The sequence below is a fragment of the Aythya marila genome (assembly GCF_965140915.1).
Source record: "Aythya marila genome assembly, chromosome: 26".
Classification (NCBI taxonomy): Eukaryota; Metazoa; Chordata; class Aves; order Anseriformes; family Anatidae; genus Aythya; species Aythya marila.
The window spans coordinates 2,616,287-2,639,703 of NC_139067.1; the positions used below are offsets into that span (position 1 = coordinate 2,616,287).

Below are 23,417 nucleotides of genomic sequence, written 5' to 3' on the forward strand. Positions count from 1 at the left end.
GGCAGTCCTCCCACTCAAGGAGCTCTCTGTAGAACAGAATGCATCAAGAATTGTCTCAAATTTTCTTTATTAAATCCCCCAGGGACCTACTGCTGTCCACATCCAGCTGATCATGGAACGCCTGCTACGGAGAATAAACCGCACGGTGATTGGAATGAGCAGGCAGTCTCCACACATTGTGAGAGCCGTTTACTTGCTTCCCTTACTACCTTACCCTTTGTTAGAGTGCAGTTCTCCTGGGAGATTTCAGTGTGTGGAGTGGTTTATGAAATCATCTTTCCACTTCCTGCGGCACTTCTGTGCCACTACAACATGGCTTTGGGTGGCTTTCTGGGAGCTGGTATTAGGATACAAATTGTTCTATTCTAACAGCAATTTTAACTGAGTCACAGGTGGCTGTGATTTCAAGTTCCTTTGGGCCCCTGTGCACAGAGAATTTGGTTTCAGCCCATTTCTAATACACAGAGAATCTCTGCTGAGAAGAAAATGTTCTTTTGCCACCTTCACTGAATAGGATTAAATGCTGAAGGACCAGACAGCTCTGATTGTCAATGCTGACTACTCTGTGGCATCTTACAAGGTGTATGAAAGTTTATATATTCTAATTTGCACTGTACTTAGTGTATAGAAAGATGGAAAAATAAGGGGCTGAGCATGGATAGCAGTTATTTTTAACAGCTCTAAAATCAAGTCATTGCTGTTACCAATATGTCATACATGAGAACTATATAGTTGTACGTGTTAAATCTAAAAATGTAGTGGCTTATATATTTCCATGTATATAATATTTATATATGTATAAAATTACATACATTCATATATTCTTTTATTCTGCTGTTTGGAGAGTATGTTTTTCTTGCAAACTGATCTCTGGGGAAACAGATAGACCCAGACCTCAGACTTGACATTTAGGAAGTCTTAACTGGTTTAGGGTAGAGGAGAAAACAGTCACACAGAACGATGTCAGGACATAGATCAGCATGATTGTGATTGGTAATACTTGATTAGATGGAACCTGAAGGCACATGTCACACTTCGAGCTTATGTCGCTTAATACAGAAAAATAACAGTATGTCTTGTTTTTCATATTCTAGGGTATTTTTGTGGCCTGCATGACAGCTATCCTGAGGCAGATGGATGATTTCCATTACAACCATTATATCAATACTTTCAAAACCAGGCAGGACATTATTGTAAGTCAGCCTGGCTGGGGGATTATCTCAGTCCATAAAGAATTATTTTCTGCTTCTGAAAGGTCATTTCAAGTTACTGTATTCAGTTTGGACTGATTATACTGCATTCATCAGCAATTACTTATGTGTACCTAATGCCGCAGCCACTGGGGATATATTTGCATCACCCCTGCTGGGTATGGACAGTGGATGTTGCTGACTCTGTGGAGCCTGAGATTAGCATTTGTAGCATGAGTTAAAATGTTTAATGACTGATGAAGTCTGTGCAAGTAAAAGGTCTGGAACCAAAAGAGTGAATGTAGGTGAAACGGATAAGTGTTCCCCTTCCTCCATGCTCTCCCTGCGTCTCTTAGTGGTCGTGTTCTCTTTATCTCCTTCTTTCTGGTTCATCCCCATTTCAATTAAGAGATTGGAAAGCTTTAAAATGTATTTAAAGCAAAGAAAAGATAGCAAATTTGAACATACATCTATATTAATTTCTTAAAACAGGAAAGACATCTATTAATGAAGTCTTATGGGATAATAGCCAAAACCCAAATACTGAATTCCCATCCAATCCAAAATGCTTTGCTTCCTTTAGTGGACAGCAATGCACATAGTTCTCTCCATGTTAAAAACTGTGTACAATTCATGTTCTCAAAGACTTATAAGTAAAACCAAGTGGAACATTAGGCTTTTTTTTTTTTTTTTTTTTTCTTTTGAGGCACTTAGAACAAACTGTCCTGTCCAGATTTGTCCCCAAACTGTCCTAGAAAAAGTCAGAACCAAACCCAGTATTTATGGACATCTCTGAAGCATGACACAGCAGTTGTTATAGTTTTCTGTCCTAGTGCTCCTAGTTTTGCAACTTGAAGTGCTTGCTAATTTAAATACTGGCTGAGGAAGAGCCTGGAGTTGTGTTCTTCATGTACAAGCTAGATCAAAACCCACAAGAAAGTGTTTATAATTCATTTTAGAAGGCAAGGTCATCCCTCTTGTTCCCTGTGCAGTTGGAATCACTCACAATCTGTTGAGCAACATAGCCACCTACAGGACACGCACGTTTCTGTCACTTCTGCATCTAAAGGGCCACTCAGTTGGATAGTCTGTAGAGATCATTCAGCATCTCGTTTTAGAATTGTTTTTTATATTATACAAATATTTTTATTTTTTTTTGTGGAGGACTCATTAGAAAATAAAACTTAAGTAGATTCAGGTATATTGCTAGTGTTCATTAAATGAAGGAGCAAACAGGTTTTCAGCAGGGTTGTGTAGAAATCCTGTGTCTGAGGAACAAGAGTACAAGGAAGACACCTCTGATGGATTTCAGACAAAGGTGCATTCAAGGCAGAATTGAAACTAATTTTGTGTTGAGGGAACCTCAGTTCAGAAATGTTTCTCTTTCCTGAAGAGCAGTTGAGCTGGTAGGAGACCATCCTTACTTACGGTCAAGGTGAGATTAAGCAGGGGCTTTAAAGCTTTATTGTAATGCAAACTGAGCTTCAGCCTGAAGTTTACAAGTTGAAGGTGTATCTTGCTTTGCCCTTTTAGTTCTGCGTCTTCTGACTCAAATAGATTATTTCTTTTATGTTCCTATGTGTGAATGTGTACAGCTTCTGCACAGAGGCATGTCAAGAGGGTGAGTTTGTAAAATCATTAAAACTATGAATATCATTTAAAGAGATACTAATCCAAAATACCAATTTACAATCAAGTTCTTATCCCCTAATCAACAGAAGCAAGCCCATGTTTGTGGTGGTGTAGGAGTTACTAATACCAACAGAAAGTTGCATTTTGTTTTATTGCAATAATTATTTTTATCTATTTTTATTGTTTATTGTTTTTTATGAGTTATTGTATTTTCAGGCCTGGCATAGCATCATTACTTGGTTGGTTTAACACCATTACAAGTTAATTTTTACCTTCAAGGTGCCTCTTGTCAAGTCCAAACTTTTCGGTCAAGCTCTGATTTAATAATGCCTAAAGGATTTTTACTGAGGCAGCACCAAATGCCCATTTCTCTTTCCACATTAGTGTTGCTTGCCAATTTTTTAGAGCAAGCTGTTCAGCTTAACAGATCTTTTTTTGCTGGTGATCTTTGTAAGATGGTGATTTCTCATGTGACCTTCTTTGTATCCCTCTCATTTCTGAATGCTAATGTGCTGTCTTTGCAGAGAACAGTCTATTTAAATGCTCAAAGGTTAGCATTTATATCTGTAGAGACCACAGTATGGAGAGATCAATATTATTGATACCTTCTTTCACTTGTCTCTTCTTTTTCTTTTTCTTATCCTGCAATTCAGCCTTGTCTTGCCAAAGTCTTCAGGTGTGCTAGCTTTGTTTGGGGCAGTTTGGCACTCGTGCAGGAAGTTTCTTTCCTATGATAATATTCTAAACCATGTGTCTGAAGCCGTATTTGCTGCCTCTTTGTAAAAATACTTCTTAATCTAAGCTAGAAAAGACTTAAATAGTTGAGGAAGTGAAAAATATGTTTTAGATTTCCATCTTTGTAGAAGGTACTGCCTAGGGCTGTTAGGCTGTCGTCACTCAGGCATTTGGAAAGTGCTTGAATATTGATTTTGGTTCTTCATCCATCTTGTGCACCAGAACTCCTTATAGTGTAGCTTAATTTGAAACAGTAAAGGTAGATTTAATTAAACAGATCAACATGTTCTGTGGAGTTATTTCTCCTTCTGAAACTGAATGGATGAGATGTCAGAGATAATTGAGTTATTGGAATATGTTCCTGCAGTAAGACATCCTTCTTAGGAGGTGTGCTGTATTGATTGCTAATCGATGTAGTAGTTAGTCAGTGCAATTGCAAATAGTGCAAATACTTCCAAATACTTTTATTTCCCTACATTTTCATGCGGATAAAAAGATTATGCTGTTCAACCTGTGTTTCTTATTTTTTTCTGACAGGATTTCCTGATGGAAACGTTCATAATGTTTAAAGATCTGATAGGAAAAAATGTCTATGCAGCTGACTGGATGGTTATGAATATGATGCAGAGCAGGTAAATAGTTGCTGCTATTTTAAGTCTCGTTACTGCTTTGGAGTCTTTTTGGCTCGGAAAGGAGGGTGGTTCACCCTGGCAGGCTTGCAAATCACTGGAGTTACATAAGCTTATTTTCTTTTACAGATTCAGGGTAATTTCAGTTAGAGTTTGGTAAATTCTAGTGCCTGGCCGTTTCTGTTGATGGAAATGAAAATTTCTGCTCCTGCCCAAAGGCACACAACCAAAACCATGTTTTCTTCCAACTGTTACTTATTTGTCTGTTGGAGTGTGCAAGATAAATCAGGGAAGCCCTTTTGGTTTCAAATCTGAGGGAATCAACTCACAGACATAAATGTGTAGTGGATGAAAGCGTGCTGGCCTGTGAACTAGAATTACCCAGGTTCGTTTCTGTCCTCTGATGTAGAGTTGTCATACGGGTGCATTAATGGAGAAGGACATGGAAGTGGCAAGTTATTTGAATGCTGTGGTGGTAGGAATGGGCTAAATTTAGGAGGAGCTGCTGTGTGGAACAACGCTGCGTGCTCACAGAGACTGACTTAAAATATGTTTGTTTATTTTTTTTTATCATCTGCTTCCAGTCAAGGTTTCTTTTGCATAGAAACAGGAGAATGACTTTTCCTGAATGTCCCTTTACTGTCCCAAATCTCATTTGGGAGCATCTGTTCTTGTTTCCTGAGCTTACATCATAAACCCCGAACTGCAGTGTTGTTTTTTTGTTTTGTTCTTTTGTTTGTTTGTGTTTTTTTTTTTTTTTTTTCCTTCCCATAGCCACCTTTTATTTGATGTTTTTACCTCTTTCAGGGTTTTCCTCCGGGCAGTGAACCAATTTACTTCTGTACTCAACCGTTTCTTTCTGGATCAAGCAAATTTTGAACTCCAGGTAACAGTTCTATTGTTTCTGGATTTTCTTTTGGAGCTCGGTGTTTCCTGAAAGGCCTGAAGAGCAAGCAAATCCCCAAGTTACCAGACTTGTTGATATGAAGCATGCCAGTGATAAATATCTGTAGAGTCTTTGTAGAAAAGCAGATAAATGCAAAGCAGCTCTGAATTCCAGGACTGTGGTTAGTACAGCAAAGCAACTGCTGCAGTCTTTACAAAGTCAAGCTGAATAGGCCTGCTGGCCAAAGTTGACTTGAGTGTGACTAGTTGAGAACACAACACTTGTGGCTGGGGAACCTGTTGTCACTTCCTTAGGTTGGAAAGGCCAAGGTAAATAGAGTAAGGAATTCTGAGTTGCTGTATACTACTGGTTTGCCTGCTGTGGCTGAGAACAGGCTCATCTATGCTTCCACACTTACTATTAGTACACTTCCTCATTAACACTTACCTGTAAGACTATAGTATTTGGGACTGTGCAGCTCTGTTGTGCAGGTTGTTGCTTTTCCTTTGTCTTCTCCTATTTTGGACTTGTTTCTCTTCCACAGCTCTGGAATAACTATTTCCATTTGGCAGTGGCCTTTCTCACTCATGAATCCCTCCAGCTGGAGACCTTCTCGCAAGCCAAACGCAACAAAATTATCAAGAAGTGAGTTTAAAAAATTGCCAGACCTTTTTATTTTTAAGGAGCTTCATTTGTACTTTTGCAGACGTACCCTGTACGGTCTTAGAATGAGGCGAAACATGCCATGGAAGAGCTTGCTTAATGAATGATGATAAAGGGAGGAGGGGTGACTAGCACACAAGTCAGGCCTTTGAAACTAAGATGTCTAAGTCTGGATGCACAGGTCCTGAGCTGAACTTAAGCATCTTGCCAAAAGAACTTTTTCCACTGTAAGATCTGCAACAGAAGGTTTGCCATAGTTGCCAGAGCAATACTTTATGTGATTCCTCAGCCATTATATGAGTTAGGTAAGCAATGATCCTAAAAGCCCTGCAACCTCTTAGTCCCCAGTCTTTAGTTTTTTGATTTTGAAACCCAGAGCACTTCAGAGTCCTTAACTGTCTCAGAAGTAGTAAAATGAGCTTAACGCCTGTGCATAAAGTGCAACAAATGGTAGTAACTTGTTGGGGAATGTGTAATTTGTAGGAACTTGGCCAAATTCAGAGAGATTGAACAGCTTTTACTTCTTTGTTTAGCTGTTATGTGCCTAAAGACCTTTGTAGGTCTAGACGGAGAATTTTGTGGGGGCATGCATGGTTAATGTTTGCTGCCCTGTTTCTGCGATAATTTTAATTAAATAAGGGCTTTATTGTAATTAAACCTTACCAATAAATGGTAATGGCCTGGTAATTAAACATTCCTCCATTCTTTTAATATCAGCAGTTGAAGCTTTAAGGAAAAGCATCAAATACAACAAACAAAATTTGAGGTAGAACTGTGTTGAGCAGTTAAATTTCTTCAGCTTTGCAAAGGTAACATCAGTGAATAAGCCGCCTTCATCTTTTTCTTTGTAATACTTCTTTCTAGGTATGGGGACATGAGGAAAGAAATTGGCTTCAAAATAAGGGATATGTGGTATAATTTGGGTGAGTTTCAGCTGAAGAGTTATCTTTATTCAAGCTGTTAAGCTGGACTTCTAATTATTTGTTTATATAAGCTGTTCGTGTTTAATGTGGGGAAATACACAGGCTGAGCTGTTCAAGAGTACAAAGTTTCTTTCCCTTTTTTGGTAAATAACCTTCAAAAGCTAATCTTTTCTCATGTGATAATGAGATGATCTCTTAGAGGTTCCTCATAAAGGAAGTTCTACCATATGAAGGCCAAGAGTAGAATTTTCCAGGGAGCCTTCAATTTGCAACATTCATGCAGTTCAGTTCTGTTCAATTTCTAGGACTATTACTGAATTTTGGAGTGGTGTTAAGTAGCCATTATCCACATCAAAAATGCATTCTAATCAAAATGTCTGTGGCTTATGGTTTTTATTTTATTTGACTAATGTGCTTGCACATTTGAATATCCACATACCGTGCAACTTCAAGCAGCCATATTCCATTAGGATGTATCTGACTTTGACTTCCTTGCAGGTCCCCACAAAATAAAATTTATTCCAGCAATGGTAGGCCCAATCCTGGAAGTAACCCTGGTCCCAGAGCCTGAGCTACGGAAAGCCACCATTCCCATCTTCTTTGATATGATGCAGTGCGAGTTTAACTTCAGTGGGAACAGAAACTTCCACATGGTAAGGGAGCCTGGTATGTTCGGTGCAAATGTTGCAGTGTGCATTAGGCAAGAAGGAGGATTTGAACAAAAAAGATGTGAAGCACTTTTGAGACTGTAACAGGGTACTGAACAGAATAGTGTCTATTTACATTTATGATAACAACATAAATTCTCCCAAAGCAGATCTTTGATTGTAATGTAAGTTACTGTAAAGAAAATTGCTGTACAGTCAACATCTCACTTGAATTATTAATAGGTGTTCTGCCTAATCCCTCAATTTTAAATCAGAGGACAGAGTAGAGAACAGGATCTCTGAGTTCCAACCCTGTGCTAATTTCTCTGTGAGTTAACTTTTATTGCTACTGAGAAAGCACGGAACAGGAAGAAAGAAAGGGAGGGTCTTCTTTTGTTCTAACATTAACTTTTTCTCTGCAGTTTCTAAGGACTCTTTCTTCCAGCTTTTCTCAGGGGATATCAGACATTAACATTTCAACTGGCAGGCAGGGGACACTCAGTTATGCTGTAGACAGTCTTCTCCCTGGAGAATGAGTAGGAGACATCCATCCAAGAGGCAGCCACCTTGGCATTTCAGACTGTTGTCAAATGTGACTTGTATTTCCCAAAGCTCCATCTTCACACCAGCTTGGACCCCAACTTCAGTGTGTATATGGGATCTTTCTTCCCATGGGGTCATCAGTCTTTGGTGTGGTTGGCCTCAGGGTCTCAGGGATTCTTGGAATCATTAGAAAGAAACTGGATGTGTGGCATGGATTTTCCATGCCAGTGATATTTATATCATAGTTACAAAGTCCCTCATATTTTGGAACATGAATATTTATAACTTTGTAACTGAGTTATAGCTAAAACTATGTTCTTGCCCTGCTTGCACATAACAGGGCGTATCTTCATAGCTGAACAAATAATCTCAGAGGACTTGGTTCTTGTCACATGAGAAGTTGCTTTAATTAGCAGTCACAACCATTTACGCTGGTCATTCGAGAGCTGAGACTGGCCCTGAACTGGTGGTAGTAATTCAGTTGCTGTAGGGTGAGTGAATGACCATTATCATCCATAAGATGGTTGTTAAAGATGCTTCTTCATCCCAGCAAATCTGAACTGGTAATGGATGGAAAAAAAATAAATGCTTCTCTTAAAAAGGAGAAGCGCTACCCCAGAGCATCACCTTCCAGGGGTTGTAGGATGAGAGAGGGAGAACTCATATTTCTTTGCTCTGTCCTTCTCATCTTGACGCCTTACCACTTTTGTTCTGGTCAATAATGAAAGCATCCTCTAGCTTAGCTTGTAAAACCAGTGTTTGATGGTGTGGCAGTTCAGAAATACCATCCACAAGCGTTACTGATCATGCTGGTGAGAGCTGCCATGTATTTGACGTGTCTTTTGCCTTTTCAGTTTGAAAATGAGTTGATAACCAAGCTGGACCAGGAAGTTGAGGGTGGCCGAGGGGACGAACAGTACAAGATTTTGCTGGAGAAACTGTAAGTTTTGTAGTGAACATGGATGCTCTTTGTTTACAGCATAGTTGGCTATTTTTGTGATGCAAAGAAACCCTAATTTGTTGCTCCAATGATTAGGGAGATAATGCAGCTGACAGTGATTTAATGCTATGAAGGAGCTCTCAGACTGGCTGATTGCCTTAAAATAATGCTTTTTTATTGGAGCAGCAACTTGCACAATTATCCTAACCTTGGGGATACAAGCTTAAGGACATGTGCTGATCTGGCAAGGGGCTTTTAAGTGGAAAAGCTTGGGAACAGCAGGATCAGAGCTAAACCCATCAGAGCCTTGTTTTAGTACCAGGAGTAGAGCTGAGGCTTTTGATTGCCAAGGCAAGCTTTGGCCTGTCTGATGTGGATGTCTGAGGTCTGTGGATGTGCTGTGCTGTTCTGCACTGAGAGTCTTTGTTCAGGGAATGTATTTGACTCTCTTAGCTGAGTGGGTAATTACACTGAAATCCTACTTACTAGCACTCAGAGCTGTGGCTGAGTATTCCCTTACACCTCTTTGGATTTTGTCTACAGCCTCCTGGAGCACTGTCGGAAGCATAAATATCTGTCTGCTTCTGGAGAAGTGTTTGCTTTGCTGGTCAGCAGCTTGCTAGAGAACCTGCTGGACTACAGAACAATCATGCATGATGAAAGCAAGGAGAACCGCATGAGCTGCACTGTCAACGTGCTGGTATGGGGCAGGCTGGAGGTGGATGTGGGTGCTTCTTTTCTGACCTCACTTTTGCGATGTGGTCCTGGGGTGGATCAGGTGCCCCAGAATAAATTTGAAGGCCTTATTTTGCCATGCAAAACAATTCACTGGAAAAGTAATTTTTTCATGCACTTCCATCCAGGAAGAAAAACATCAAATAGGAGGCCACCAAATATATTTTTTTTAAGGATTTTAAGTAATTCTTTATGCTCTTACTGGTTAATGGGTCCAAATCAGGTTACCAGCTACTGAGAGCTATAAAACATGAAGTTATATAGTCCAAAATCAATTCATGTGGCTGATACTTGCCTATACAATAACCTGAGGTCCTGAAATACAGACTGGAAAGGTGGCTAGCTGATAGTTTGGGAAGTGTGGGCTTAAGTCCCTGTTCCACTGTGAAGAGTAGCTGTAACTTTGAACAAGCTGCTTTCTGTCTTCCCCTTAACCCTCTTCTAGAGGTGATGGTAGCCCCATCTTACGTCAAAGGGATGGTTTTAGGCCTACGTGTGTCTGAGTGGCCAAAGTGATAGCAAACATCTTTTAATGATCAGCCTCGGATATTTCAGTTACTTGTCTAGCATTGATTATGCAAGTCCATGCTGGCTTACATCAGTTTGACTATTTTTTCTACTTTTGTCAGAATTTTTATAAGGAGAAGAAACGAGAGGACATTTATATCAGGTAGGTTGTCTCCTTCCATAGACGTGTGTAGAAGCCTTTATTTCCCTTCCTGTTGTGTACACTGATGGAGGAGTCAGTCACATAAAGTAACAATGACTTTTCATTCATTTAGATACCTCTATAAACTCCGGGATCTGCACACAGACTGTGAGAACTTCACAGAGGCAGCATACACTCTCCTCCTCCATGCAGAGCTGCTCCAGGTAATACACTAAAGGCAGTTTTAGTTTTCATTCTCAGAGTGTGGGCTTTAAATTAAATGTAATCAGAGTCTAACTGAAATGTGAACCCTCATCCATGCAGAAGGTTAGTCTATCCACTGTGAGGATTTCTTTATCTGTGGATGTTCTAGGTCTTTCAATTTTGCTTGTTTTCCTCCATGCTAGTGGTCTGAGAAGCCATGCGTCCCTCATCTGCTTCAGAGGGACAGCTACTACGTCTACTCGCAACAGGAACTCAAGGAAAAGCTCTACCAAGAAATTATCTCCTTCTTCGACAGGGGCAAAGTGAGTGTCTCTGTGGTGTTCTTCCTGTTCACTGGTAAATACTTAACTGGTGGCTGTAGCTAGCAGAAGTTGGTTTTAAAGAGAAGAAGAGATGTAGTTCCATAACAGGCCTTGATGCTTGAGGCTTGGCTTCTTAACAAAGACAGGAGTACTAGAATGAGCAGGGCATCCATTTGTCCTGAAGATATTTGAATCCTTCAATTTCCTTGTATAGAGATTCTGTAAAAATAACTCTACTCAAGATACTAGCTAGGTGAGAATCTGAAGTGTTTGATTTGTTCTTTTCCTGGTTAATGGGTTTTGTTAGTTCTTTTTGCATGGCAATAAATAGGGCTTGTCTGGCTGATACAGAACTTGTGTCAATTGCACTTGGGATAGATGGTTCTAAGAAGGCTAAATGAGACAAACCCAAGGAAGCCTGATGAAAGGGATGATTTATTGGTGTAGAAAGAGACCACGTGAGCTTCTCTGTTTTGCTGTTTATAGGCATATCCTTCCACTTCTTCGTGACTCAGTTTTCCCTATCAGGAGTAACAATAGTAACTTTGCATTGTAAATCACTCTCAGATCTACAAATGAAAAAATGCGTCACTGTGATTTCTGCAAAGAAATACACGGCGTGGAGTCTAACAAGAAGTTGGCAGTACTGCCTGAAGTGCTGCCTGAATTGAAATCAGATGAGTTTTTGTGTTACCTACCTGTGGTAATGAATGCTTTTAACGGAGTCTTTTGTTTTGTGCTCTTCTTCCCCCACCTGCCTCTCTTCATCCTTCATGGAGATGTGGGAAAAAGCCATTCAGCTAAGCAAAGAGTTGGCTGACATGTATGAAAACAAGGTCTTTGATTATGAGGGACTTGGTAATCTCCTGGTAAGTTTGTTTTCTCAATTTTCAGCAGGCTGTTGACTGCTTAAATTAATATTTTTGAGCAGGATAAGCCCAAAATACACTTATGTTAAAAGCAAACAAACTACCATAGCCCCCTTGTTTTTTTAAGGGTTAATACTAGAAGAATGTTTCCATAACTTCTTCATTTTTAAAAGTGTATAATTTTGACCTTGTAATCTGTACGACAATATTGTGTGAAGATGTTTAGCATTGTTAGTGCTAATCAAATAAGCTAACATTTGCATAGTATATTACCAGGCTCCATAAATTTCATCACCTTGTTGTTCCTGTGGTAAAATTACCGTGCGTGAACACAGAACTATAGAATGGGCTTGGTTCTGAATGACTTTTTTTTTCACAGCTAAAAGATGTAACCAGATGGTCTTTATGTTCTTTCATATGAGAATCATCTGCCCAGTTTTATTTCTGCCAGTTCTCTGACATTTGTCACCATTTGTGTCTGCTTTGCTTCAGAATATGTTTACTTTTAATTTGTGTTGCAATAGTTAAGGATTTCAAGTATCCTCCTGGAATCCCAAAAAACATGACATTGTTCGCATGTCTGCAAACGAGGAAATGAAGTTGATTCTGGCCTAGACAAACCAAATATTTAACCAAGTAAATGGATAAATAAGAGATACTGTATCCAAAAAAAAAAAAAAAAAAAAAAGATAATAGAAAGTATTCTGCAGGGGAGAAGTAATATATCAGGAATTGTCACTGGGAATGTGAGCTGCAGTCTGGCAGTGTCCTTGAGCACTGAGAAGTGAAAATGCTAGTGACTTTTTTTCTTTTTCAGAAAAAACGAGCTACTTTTTATGAAAATATTATGAAGGCAATGAGACCTCAACCAGAGTACTTTGCAGTTGGATACTATGGTCAGGGCTTCCCCTCTTTCCTCCGGGTAAGAATTCTTCAGTACTCAAGATCTGGAGTGGTGGGTACCCTAAAAAGCCTGAACTCGCAGAACCTCCAAGAAAATTCAGATGATCCTTTTTTCGTTTGAATGCTACTAATACATATAAATCCCTTAAGTATTGCAAAAAGCTCAGCATAGAAAAAAGATGAGTAGGAGGTGATTTTTTTTTTTTTGTATTCTCAGCTTTGTTAAAAGTTAGTGTGGTGCAAGTGAGTTTGTTAGATGATTATGTTCTCATATGGACTTAAAACAGAATATACCTTTGGTATTAGTGCTCTATAAACTTCTTCAGAAATACGATTTCCAAGCAAAATACATTGTTGTTGTAATGATGATTTGGTAGAAAATGCTTAGCTTGTAAAGAACTTATCCCATCTCTTTTCAGTCTGAACCTAATTTTCAGGACATGGATCATTGCAATGCTAAAGCACATTAGTGAGAGTCTGGTCCCACACAGAAGAATTAAAATGCAAAGATGCTTCCTGTTTGAGATTGCTGCTAAGCACTACTGGATCTGTGCTAGCTGTAATACGAGAACGTAGCCAAAGTGAGTCAGATGGGCAGGGTGCAGCATAGTAGAAAATATTCCCAACTATTATTTAAAATCAAGAAACATTTACATTTTCAGACTGGAGTTGTTTGAAGCTGCTGTCCTTAAATCAAAGCCAAGTTTAATAAAAAGGAAAAATGTCAACTTAGAACTGTGGAACTGGATGGCATCGAAAGCTTTCTCCACTAGGTCATGTTTTTGAATTCAGTCCTTCCAGAAACCACCACTGCTTGTTGGCCAGCATGAAAAAATCGGCTGTTGTCTACTTTTAAAGTCTGTACTGCAGAACTGGCGTAGCTGTTTATTTTGTTAGGGGTAGCTGAAGAGGGCAGGGGTAAAACTCATGCTTTTGCTGAGTCCTACCCTTTAAAATCCATTGCTGCATCTTTGCTGTCTGTTTAAGAAACCCCAAAGTTGTCTTGCTGTCTGATGACAAACCTGCAGTGTGACTTGAGGCATGGAGGAAAATGTGCACACCACAAAACACATGATCTCACATGCCCAGATATCCCTGAACATGTCCCTATTGGCTTGTCAGTGGGGCAGTCTGTGTCCATCAGTCAAGCAAGCTGATGAAAACTGATGGCTAAATAAAACAAGCCCAGAGTGATAACATGAGCAGTGCTTGCTGACCTGTTGTGGCAGTGGCTGACCAGCACGTGTATCCAGTATACATGCTGGATAAGTATACAACAGCTCACAGCAAATGGGATAAAGCAAAATTGCTAGAAGCATGAGCATGTCAGTAACACTTGTATGTGAAATAATCACTTTCTGGGCAGCTGTGAGGATGCTGTTGCAGTGCCTTGCCGCTGTGAGTTGCTGTGTTGTCACTCCAGTTCACTGGAGTTGTCACTGTGATGCTTCTCCCACGTGTTCTGTTTGTCAGGCTAGGAGATAGCCCTTCGTGTAAACCAGACCTCTGAGACTAGTGTGTGTACACTGGAAAAGGTATTTCTCCTTGCTTTTATTGCTAATTCTCCTTTTCTTCTGTTACCCACAGAACAAAATTTTTATCTACCGTGGCAAGGAGTATGAACGAAGGGAAGACTTCAACCTGAAGCTACTGACCCAGTTCCCTAGTGCTGAGAAGATGACCAGCACTGCCCCTCCAGGAGAGGAGATCAAGTCTTCTCCTAAACAGTGTATCTTTTGGTTCTAAAAGGTTTTGGCACATTCAGGATCTGTTTTCTTCTTAGAATGACAGGATTAGGAAATAACAGATTATAAGCAACGAACTTAATGATCTTGGTCTAGGAGAGCTTTGAAGCAGACACTGTGCATGAAATAAGACTATCCAGAACCATGAAAGTGAAGTTAAATGTATTGAAAAAGAGAAAGAACTTGATGTTGTAAGAGTTAAATGAGTTGCTGCTAGGATGAAACCTTAGTGGGTTGCAGGTCAGGATTTTTTTTGTACCTTGCTCTCAAGCAGGTGGTGCTAACTGCTGTGCTGTGCACGTGATCCAGTCTGGTATTTCCAGGTGAATGAGGTAAAACACAGGCAGTGAAGGTGGGAGGAAGTATGCTGTCTTCTTGCTTGCAGATAACTAGCATTTATGAAATGCCTGCTTTTTATTTTCCCTAAAAATCACATTGTAAGAAGTGTAAAATGATTATTTATGTTGACGAAAGCTGTTGGGTGAACAGCCTTCTTTTTTTTTTTTTTTCTCTTCTTTGTCCTGGTAAAACTCCGTACTGTGTGACAGCACCCCACTAGGCTTAAGATCTTTTTCTTAATCGTGAGCACGACCAAGTGCAATCAAGTGAAGATGCCTCAGATACTTATTTGTGACTTCCATCAATATCAGACATGCTCCTGGAAGATGTACGTTAGTTAACACCAAGTTTACTAGGTTTCTGGCCTGTGTTATACAGGCCAGGATGGAGAATCTGGTGGTCTATTTTGGCTTTAAAAGTCCATGTACAAAGGCACAACTCAAGCAGTGATACCAGATGCTTCCCTTGCAATGAGCCTGCCAAGCACTAAATCCACATAGGAAATTAAAATTCATTCAAGACCAAACTTGGTATCAAAAAATGCCTCCTCTGTTGCTGCTTTGTTTCAGCTACTTCCTTTGCATCTGTTTGTGTTTGTTTTAATGTTTTTGGCTCAAGATGAACCTGAACTGCAAAATTTGGATCCAGATCTGAACTCTTCCAAAACTTTGGGGGTGTTTGGTTCCGGGTCTTTGGCATAGCCCCATTATAAAGGGGAGCAGCTGCATAGCTTGGATTTGGTACAGGTCCTTCTCGGACTCGTACAAACACCTTCTGAAAAGATGAGAAGTTTGAGTGCCCAAATCACTGTTGTATTAGGCAGGGGTTGGTGGTTCTGTAGTTTGTTTTAATTTCATGCTTTTTTTTCTTCCTGAAAACCTCCTTTGTGTTGGGTTCTTTTGACTTTTGCTTGGAACCAGTTCCCTTGCTCTTGCATGATACAATGTCTTGTGCTTCCTTTGGTTGTTTCATAATAGTGTACTGCAGATACTAATTAATCAGTTCACCATTTCGGGGAATGCCTGCATTATAAACTGGCCAGTCTTGCACCAGTTCTGAGCTGGAAGCTATATAGAATGCTTAGCATGGCACAAAGCCCAAGCTAATAAGATCTCTTGAGAGAAGGAGTGTATTAGCTTGGGCTCAGTGCTTGATCTGCTCTAGCAATGAGGTTTTGGGTTCAGACTTGGCAGGTATCCAGCTGGCTCTTCAATGCGGGCAGAATGACCTTGCCTTTAGCTACATAGGGTTTTGAAAGAAATAGCCATAGTGAAATCAAGGATGTATGGGGTACCCACCAGTAAAACTTCACCACTTCAGGGTAAAATTGGCAGGAGGTTCATGGAAATAATCTATTCACGTGAGTCAAACTATTTATGCTTTGCTTTTCCATACAGATTTTTACTTAAATAAGGCATTTTATGCGGTCCTTAAACCAGAATGAAAAGGAACAACGTAGTATCTCCAAGCACAACATCATACAGTGACTGGTTTTTCTTGAATTTCTGTTAAGGTTCACAGGTGCAAAAGATGAAGACAGTGTAGATGTTCGCTGATAAAAATAGCCTACATTCTTTAGCTAGTTTTATTGATCTAAAGATTCGGGGGGCAATTTTACTGCACTGGGAGAATCTGGCAAATAACCAGGCAGAGAGGTGGAGAGAGAAGAGAGGAGAAGAGAGGAGATGGATGCACACGTTACAGAACCTAGTACAGAGTTTTGTTTTCGTGTCCCTGAGGTAAAAATCTTTAGCACCCAGGCTCCCATGCATTTCACCAGGGAATTTGAGTAGTTGGAAGGATTCGTATAGGGCTTATCTTTTTGGGCTTTTAGTTCATGAGTAGCATGCCAGCCACATCAAGCAATATAATGTCTGTGATTGTTGATGAACAACTAAGTATTTCTCTTCAAACATGACAAGAGCACAGGGAATTGTTGAGAAGTCTGACATTTGATGAAAACAGGAAGGGAATTTCTTTCCCTCTTCGGTTTTCCCAGAAGAATTCATGGTTTTTCATCCTTAACTATAGCTGCCTCAGATGTGCAGTGCTTTATAGTGAAGCCTGTGATGAACCTGCCACCTAATTATAAAGACAAACCTGTTCCTGAACAGATCTTAAAGTAATTTGTTTTCCCTTTTCTCTCAACATTTCCTCTATATTTTTCTTAACTAATCTAGTTATATTCAGAGTGCCTATATGTCCCATGTAAATTTGCTTCCCAGTCCAGTTTAAAGCTGGACATTTTGAGAGGAAATAAAAGAACATTGATGTAATGAAGGTAAGTCATTATTATTATACTCACTGTTTTTTATCTGCTGCTTCCTAGCTACTACAGAGCAAACGAGGTACAGCAGTTCACACACTCACGACCATTCAGGAAAGGAGAAAAAGATCCAGAGAATGAATTTGCTGTGAGTCTTCTGCTTTTAATGTCAGCTGCCTTGGTTGTCTGTTTGGTGCAAAAACTGTTCTATGCTTTTTTATTATTATTATTATTTTTTATTTTGCCAGTGGCATTTTGAACAGCACTGTCACAATTTTTCTTCCACCTGTGGCAGTGGAGTTTTGTTACTAAAATGTAGGAGGAGCAGAGGGCTACACTTCATCTTTGGATAAAGATTGCAATATCAAGTGATGTACTGAGGGGCTCCTTAGCTGAAGTTGTAGTGCTCGAAGTCCTTGATGCAGGCATACGTAAATACTGTGCTGTCTAGCTGCAACATCCTAGAGAGTGTAATCTGCTGCCTGCTAGATTGTGGGTGATGTAGCCATCCTTAAGGAGGCTTAACATCTGACTATGAAGGATCAGCTCAACTTTAGGCCAAATTTTAAGATTTGCAATGGAGAGTGAGCTTTGGGTGTAGTGTAATAGCAAGTTTCCTTGCTGCCTGTGAGGCATACTGTTGCTCACATGCAGTGGTTGGACATACTGCATATAACTCTGGCTAAATACGCTATAATCACACTCCTGGAAGTGGTTTACATGAAGGACCACAGCCTTCTGCTGCTTATATTGATACCACTTAAGTTGCAGAAGTGGTATTTGTTGCCAAAAACACTGGGTTTCATCCCAGTTAATGAAAGCGAAAGTCTTTGTGCAAATCCTGCCAGCTAGTGCTGGAAACCTGGTTCCATATTCTAGTGCAGGAAAGAATTATATTGCAATACCAATATTTTACTTAGATCTTAGATTTTTTTTTTCCTTCTCTAACTAGACTATGTGGATTGAAAGGACAACCTACACAACAGCATACTCATTTCCAGGCATCCTGAAGTGGTTTGAAGTCAAGCAGATTACAACGGTGAGTTTTGCATGTGAATTGCATTTCATCCTCTCTGATCTTTTGTCAAATAAAGAGTTTTGTAAAGTTTAGGACTAGCTATTCCACCATAGGACGCGGCACACCAATAAGTTCTGCTTCAGATAAAAGCAAATGTGTGTCTGCTTTGATGTGCTTGTCTTTTGTTGTTCTTCAGGCAGCTGTACCACAGGCAGCCAAGTTCTATGTTGGCTGCGTAAAGCTTGGGAAGGTGGCTACTTAACACCCTACTCAGTGGCTAATTGTTAAACTGTTGTTACCTTCAGGATTAAGTGTGATGTCATTCTTGTATTCCTCTCTGTGGCAAAATAATTAGCACAGGTGGTCCGAAATCCTCTGCTGTCAACCGTCAAGCTGCCATTCGTATATAGGGAGTTGCTTCATATTCAATGGAGGAGAATGAAGGTTTCCTCTTTTCTCTTCTTTATCTCAGGAGGAGATCAGCCCCTTGGAGAACGCCATAGAAACGATGGAGCTAACCAACGAGAAAATCAGCAACATTGTCCAGCAGCACGTCTGGGATCGGAGTCTTCCAGTACATCCTCTCTCTATGCTTCTGAACGGGATCGTGGACCCAGCAGTCATGGGGGGATATACCAACTACGAAAAGGTGGGCTTCACATTTTGCTGTAGCTCAGTTTGACCTCCACAGTGTTGCAGATCTGGATTGAAACACGGGAGATGGAAGTTCAGTTCTCAGCTGTTAGTCAGGTGTATTGCAGTATATGGCTTTCATTCAGAGCTTAAAGAAGAAGAGAAAAGAAAGTGAGATATTTCCAGTGGGTTGAATGGTGGAAAAATTCCACATTCTTAGTGTTTAAGTGTTAAGTTTTAGTGCTGTGCCCTACTGGAGTTAAAGAGTGATCCATGCACCTCTTTTGGGCCTCATTTACAGTGGTGATAATAGCATGGCCCTACCTCATGGGGGCATTGTGAGGTGCTTAGTTAGCCCAGTGAACAGTGCAAGTATCAGAAATAGAAGCAAAATAGCTAACATTTCTCCGTTGCTTTAAAATAGAATGGTAAGGCAAATGAAGATTTTTCTTTCCAGCAAATACTCTATCTTTGCAATGTTGCAGAAAAGAGTATGTATTTCGGGGGAGGGGGGGAAAAAAAGAATGTTTCAGTGTTTCCTATCCAGGTTTATTCAGTTGACACGGTGTGTGTTCTTTCTTTGTGGTGTTTAACTTAGGCTGTTTATTCCCAGTATCTTAATTATTGTTTCCCCGGCACAAAATATATTGCTGATTTCCATAAACTGAATGGATGGTGTTAAAACATCTTTAATTCTTCTCAGATGTGTTGCAGTCACATGAAGTGAAGTGAAAAAGTTAAATAGGAGAGGGTCTGATATATCTGGGGTATAACTCTTCTGATTCCAGAGGAGCTGCATACTTCGCCAGGGGTGAATTTGGCCCCAAATCCTCCCGTTTCATGAATTAAGGTTGACATAAAGTTTAGAATTACGAAAGTGGGAAAGCAGTTAAAACTAGGAAACACAATGTATCTGCAACCACATCTGGAAATACTCATTTCTGGTTCATATTTTCCTATTTCAACTAAAGATCAGTACAGAACATTTGGCTTTTGTGGGCGGCTAAAATCTTGAGTTTTTTAATTGTTTCATTGTAGCCAAAAGCCAAAGTCTGCATTTTTAACATGGGCTTTCTTCTTGCAATAATTAAACACTTTAAAGAAAAATCCATTGGGACATACTGGGCAGTCCTTTCACAGGCTAACCTCCTCTTGACATCAGCCTTTTTCAGAATCATACCACTAGGCCTATAAACACTTGTACGTACCGTCCAGTTAATGGAATGCAGGGCTAGAATATATGCAGAGGCTGAAATAGATCAGAGACCACGTTTTAAAACAAAATGAAAAATTATTAGAGATTTTATCTAGGAAAAGAAAAATTAAATTCTTCTGACTGGGAATTGTGATACATTTCAATGCAATGTTCTGCAGAACATAATGTGAATTGGCACAACTTTAAGACTTCAGTCCAGGAAGGCTGTGTTTGTTCAACTCTTAAACCAGTACCAGATTCTGTTGATTTAAAGGTAAACACATACGAAGTGTAGACTAAAGGCGCTTTGTTGAACCAAGCTACGAGTCGTAATCTTGACACAGGTCTTATTTCTATTGAATCTTCACATCAAGCCCCATGTAAAAATGCTGTACGTAAGAACTTAATGGTAGATCTCAAGGAGACTGCAGGCAAGAGAAGGTCTGTTCACCTTCCAGAGGCTGAGAGTATTTGCATGCCATTGCGTACTGCAGGTCATTGAATGCTAAAATGAGAGAAACCTCCTGAAGCAAGAGCTCCAAGACTGATTTTTCTGCTCATGTTTGGGTACCAAATAATATAGCCTTGATTATTCAAGTCAGTACTTTAAGAAGGGAGTTGGAATTGAGAAAACCCTTCTGATGAAGTAACTGTTTATTAATGTACCAGGTTTTCATTGAAAATATAGTTTTAAAAAATAGAAAAAAAGACATCTTTTTTTCTGGATGAATAATCAAAATTCTTTGTCCTTTGGCTTTGTGTCAGGGAGATATTAAAGACAGTTTTGCTATGAGAAGTAACGGCAGTCAATTGCTTTTAAAGTGCAGGGATCTTCACCTTAGATCTAGCTGTGAAAGCAGCATAGTGGCTATATAATCTTCTCTCTTCACTTTTAGGCCTTCTTCACAGAGAAGTATCTTCAAGAGCATCCTGAAGATCAAGATAAAATTGAGCTGCTTAAGCAATTGATTGCTCTACAGGTATCACACTGGGGAAGATGGGGATGTACTACGTGTGACTGCAGGTTTTTTTCCAGCATCATTATTTTGGAGGCATAAAATGCAGATTAATACTAGAAGAGCAATCTGAACATGTGTAGAATTTTATTTTGAGGAAAAATACCATATTCTAAATTTGTGGTTTAGAATGTTGCACATACAATACCATGTCCTGGTGTTGCTCTGAAATGTTATTGTGGAATATTTGCCAAAACAGCATATATTTTTTTCCTCTCAGGAGTTTAACAAAATATCTATGAACTTTTCATGAAAGCATCAGATCCAATGTTTTGTCAGTCTGACCATTAAAGTTGTCTATTTTGATCTGCATAGCAATGAAAACTGGCTGTGTTTTCGTAAAAGAGCAAATTTCACATTTGCGGATTGCATCCCTGCAGACCAGTTTTTACATATTTCTATACAACAGAGCCTGATTAAAGCCACTTCACAACAACTTCAACAGCTCTGGAGGCTAAGTTGTGATATTTAACATTTAACATCCCATGTTTTTCAAAGCAGAATGTGGAATATGAGTATGGAAGCAGGAACCATAGGTATAGATGTGGATCATATTTATTTGTAATACGCACACACAGCTCAAATAGACAGTCAAGTTACTACAGTGTCATAAGTTATGAGTCAGTAGCTGAGTATGTTATGATTACTTTTTTTCCTCTGCAAACTTAAAACACACTGATGCCAGTCCTTAGATTGTATCTGAGATGTATAACATGCAGAGAAAATTCCTCCCTAGAGCAGATGATCTGGTTTGTCTTCATAACTTTATTTTGTTCCTCCTTTCAGATGCCATTGTTGGCAGAGGGGATCAGGATCCATGGCGAGAAGCTGACAGAACAGCTGAAGCCTCTACACGACAGACTGACAGCCTGTTTCAAAGAGCTGAAGAAGAAGGTGGAGAAGCAGTATGGTGTGATAACTTTGGTAAGCTTATCTTGTTGTCTGGTGTTTGGCCTTGAAGTAACACAAATCTCCTCTTCCAGCTTGTGAATGAGTTTGTGTTAAGTGATTTGTGACAAGTGTGTTTGTTTGCAGCCTCCCTCCCTCACCGAAAGGAAACCGAGCAGGTCAGGCTCTGTCGTGTTGCCCTATATCATGTCTTCCACGCTGAGACGCCTTTCTGTCACATCCGTGGCATCTTCTGTGGTCTCCACATCCTCCACATCATCTGACAGCACTTCCTCCAGGCCAGGTTCAGACGGGTTAGTAATCAGCCTTTGCACATGACTTACAAGAGTTGGGGATATGCCTTTGCTAGAATGGGTTTATGTTATTTTCCAAAAAAAATGAGACTTTTCTAATCTAATTAGTTACTCTTAAAGATTCATTTTATGAACAATTATAATACCTACACCTTTATGGCTTTAAGTGGTGATTAATATTACTCCAGTTTTACAGAGTGAATCAGAGTTTGAAGCACAGGTAGGGATAGTTTTGGGAACTGAATCTATGACTGTCTGTCTCGTGAGTCCCAGTTCTATATATGACACTGAAGAGGAGTAGGGGCACGGTGTATTTCAGATATACACTATTTCTGTTTCCCAGGAATCATAGAAAACAGTATTGTAAGATACTACAGTGTAACTTAGTTTGATGTGGTCTGCAGAGGTGTTACAGTCACGTGGTACTCATTTCACCTGTTTGCAGCTGCATGTGTGTCATTAAAAGGAGCTGCAATACATGGAACCACTTCCTTATGTTACTTTACATCTGCTTTGCATCTGTGGTAAGCAGGGGAGTCAAGGTGATGTGTTCAGAGGCACACAGCAGACTCAGTGGCAGGGTTTGGCATAAAATGCAGATTTATTCAGGCTTCCTCTGCAAGTAGTTCACGCTTCACCTTGTATAAAAGATGTAATACTCAAAATTGGTGAAGTAACTTAGGAGCACAAATCTCATTGAAAGTTCGCTGGTCCTAATTCAGTTTTCATGGTAACTTCTGCAAAGTAAGAGATCACAGCTTTATGACAGCACATGAAATGTCTGACGGACTAAGATTTTGTGGTTTTTCTCTCTTCTGGTGTGGGTTGCAGATCTATTCTGGAGCCTCTCTTGGAGAGAAGAATATCAACAGCCTCGAGAGCTGAGGATCTGCCCATCAAAGAAGATGGCGATAACAGGATTTGCAAACTCAAGCGGAAGGAGTGGAGTATTAGCAAGTCTCAGGTTATTGTGGAGAAGGAGCCAGAAATGGAACTGACTTTAAAAATGGTAACACACACACACATACATGCAATAATAAAATCCCAGCAGGAGATTTTAGTGTTTCCGTTGCTTTCAGCCATGCTTGTCATTGGGAACTTCATTAAATTGTGGGAGGGAGGGGTTCAAATACCAAAAGCCTTGGTCATCTGAGTAATTCGTGCTTTTTTATTTGGAAAACTTGTGTCACAGATCAAACTGCAGCTTGACTTAAAGTACAGACTGGAAGCATGAGGCACTGATGTTTCATCTAGGTGCTCAGTGCCCTCATTTCTTCTAGGAGTGGATGATTCTGTGATGCACTTAGCACTGTGTAGAATTGTTCTGTTTGTGTTGGAGCAAGTAGATATTGCTAGCCCACACAAAAATCCAGCTGGCAAGCCAGATGTTCAGCTGCTATCAGTCAGCATCACTGCACAAATCAAATATGCTGCAAGGTGAAGATCAGTTTGATAGATTGGGGAGTTGAAAACAAATGGTCTGGTAGTTAGGTCACCAGCTTGGGACTTTGAAAAACTCATTTTCCAAATCT

At 39.8% G+C, this 23,417-nt stretch overlaps 1 protein-coding gene across 2 annotated transcripts in view; it reads left to right on the forward strand.

Annotated features, from left to right (window-relative positions):
* The window catches only part of DOCK5 (dedicator of cytokinesis 5), an 85,111-nt gene that overhangs the window by 49,252 nt on the left and 12,442 nt on the right, over nt 1–23,417 (forward strand). For both annotated transcript variants that reach the window (XR_014319085.1, XM_082779624.1), the window contains exons 27-49: nt 83–178; nt 1,095–1,193; nt 4,095–4,189; nt 4,994–5,072; nt 5,617–5,717; nt 6,600–6,658; nt 7,157–7,311; nt 8,703–8,788; nt 9,332–9,488; nt 10,153–10,193; nt 10,306–10,396; nt 10,580–10,699; nt 11,479–11,568; nt 12,386–12,490; nt 14,059–14,200; nt 16,596–16,677; nt 16,885–16,969; nt 17,774–17,860; nt 18,312–18,488; nt 20,564–20,647; nt 21,470–21,607; nt 21,719–21,885; nt 22,717–22,894. Coding sequence is in view for 1 of the 2 variants with exons in the window: in XM_082779624.1 (XP_082635750.1) it covers nt 83–178; nt 1,095–1,193; nt 4,095–4,189; nt 4,994–5,072; nt 5,617–5,717; nt 6,600–6,658; nt 7,157–7,311; nt 8,703–8,788; nt 9,332–9,488; nt 10,153–10,193; nt 10,306–10,396; nt 10,580–10,699; nt 11,479–11,568; nt 12,386–12,490; nt 14,059–14,200; nt 16,596–16,677; nt 16,885–16,969; nt 17,774–17,860; nt 18,312–18,488; nt 20,564–20,647; nt 21,470–21,607; nt 21,719–21,885; nt 22,717–22,894 (2,514 nt within the window). In the remaining variant the exon portion in view is untranslated. The remainder of the gene's footprint in view (nt 1–82; nt 179–1,094; nt 1,194–4,094; nt 4,190–4,993; nt 5,073–5,616; nt 5,718–6,599; nt 6,659–7,156; nt 7,312–8,702; nt 8,789–9,331; nt 9,489–10,152; nt 10,194–10,305; nt 10,397–10,579; nt 10,700–11,478; nt 11,569–12,385; nt 12,491–14,058; nt 14,201–16,595; nt 16,678–16,884; nt 16,970–17,773; nt 17,861–18,311; nt 18,489–20,563; nt 20,648–21,469; nt 21,608–21,718; nt 21,886–22,716; nt 22,895–23,417) is intronic.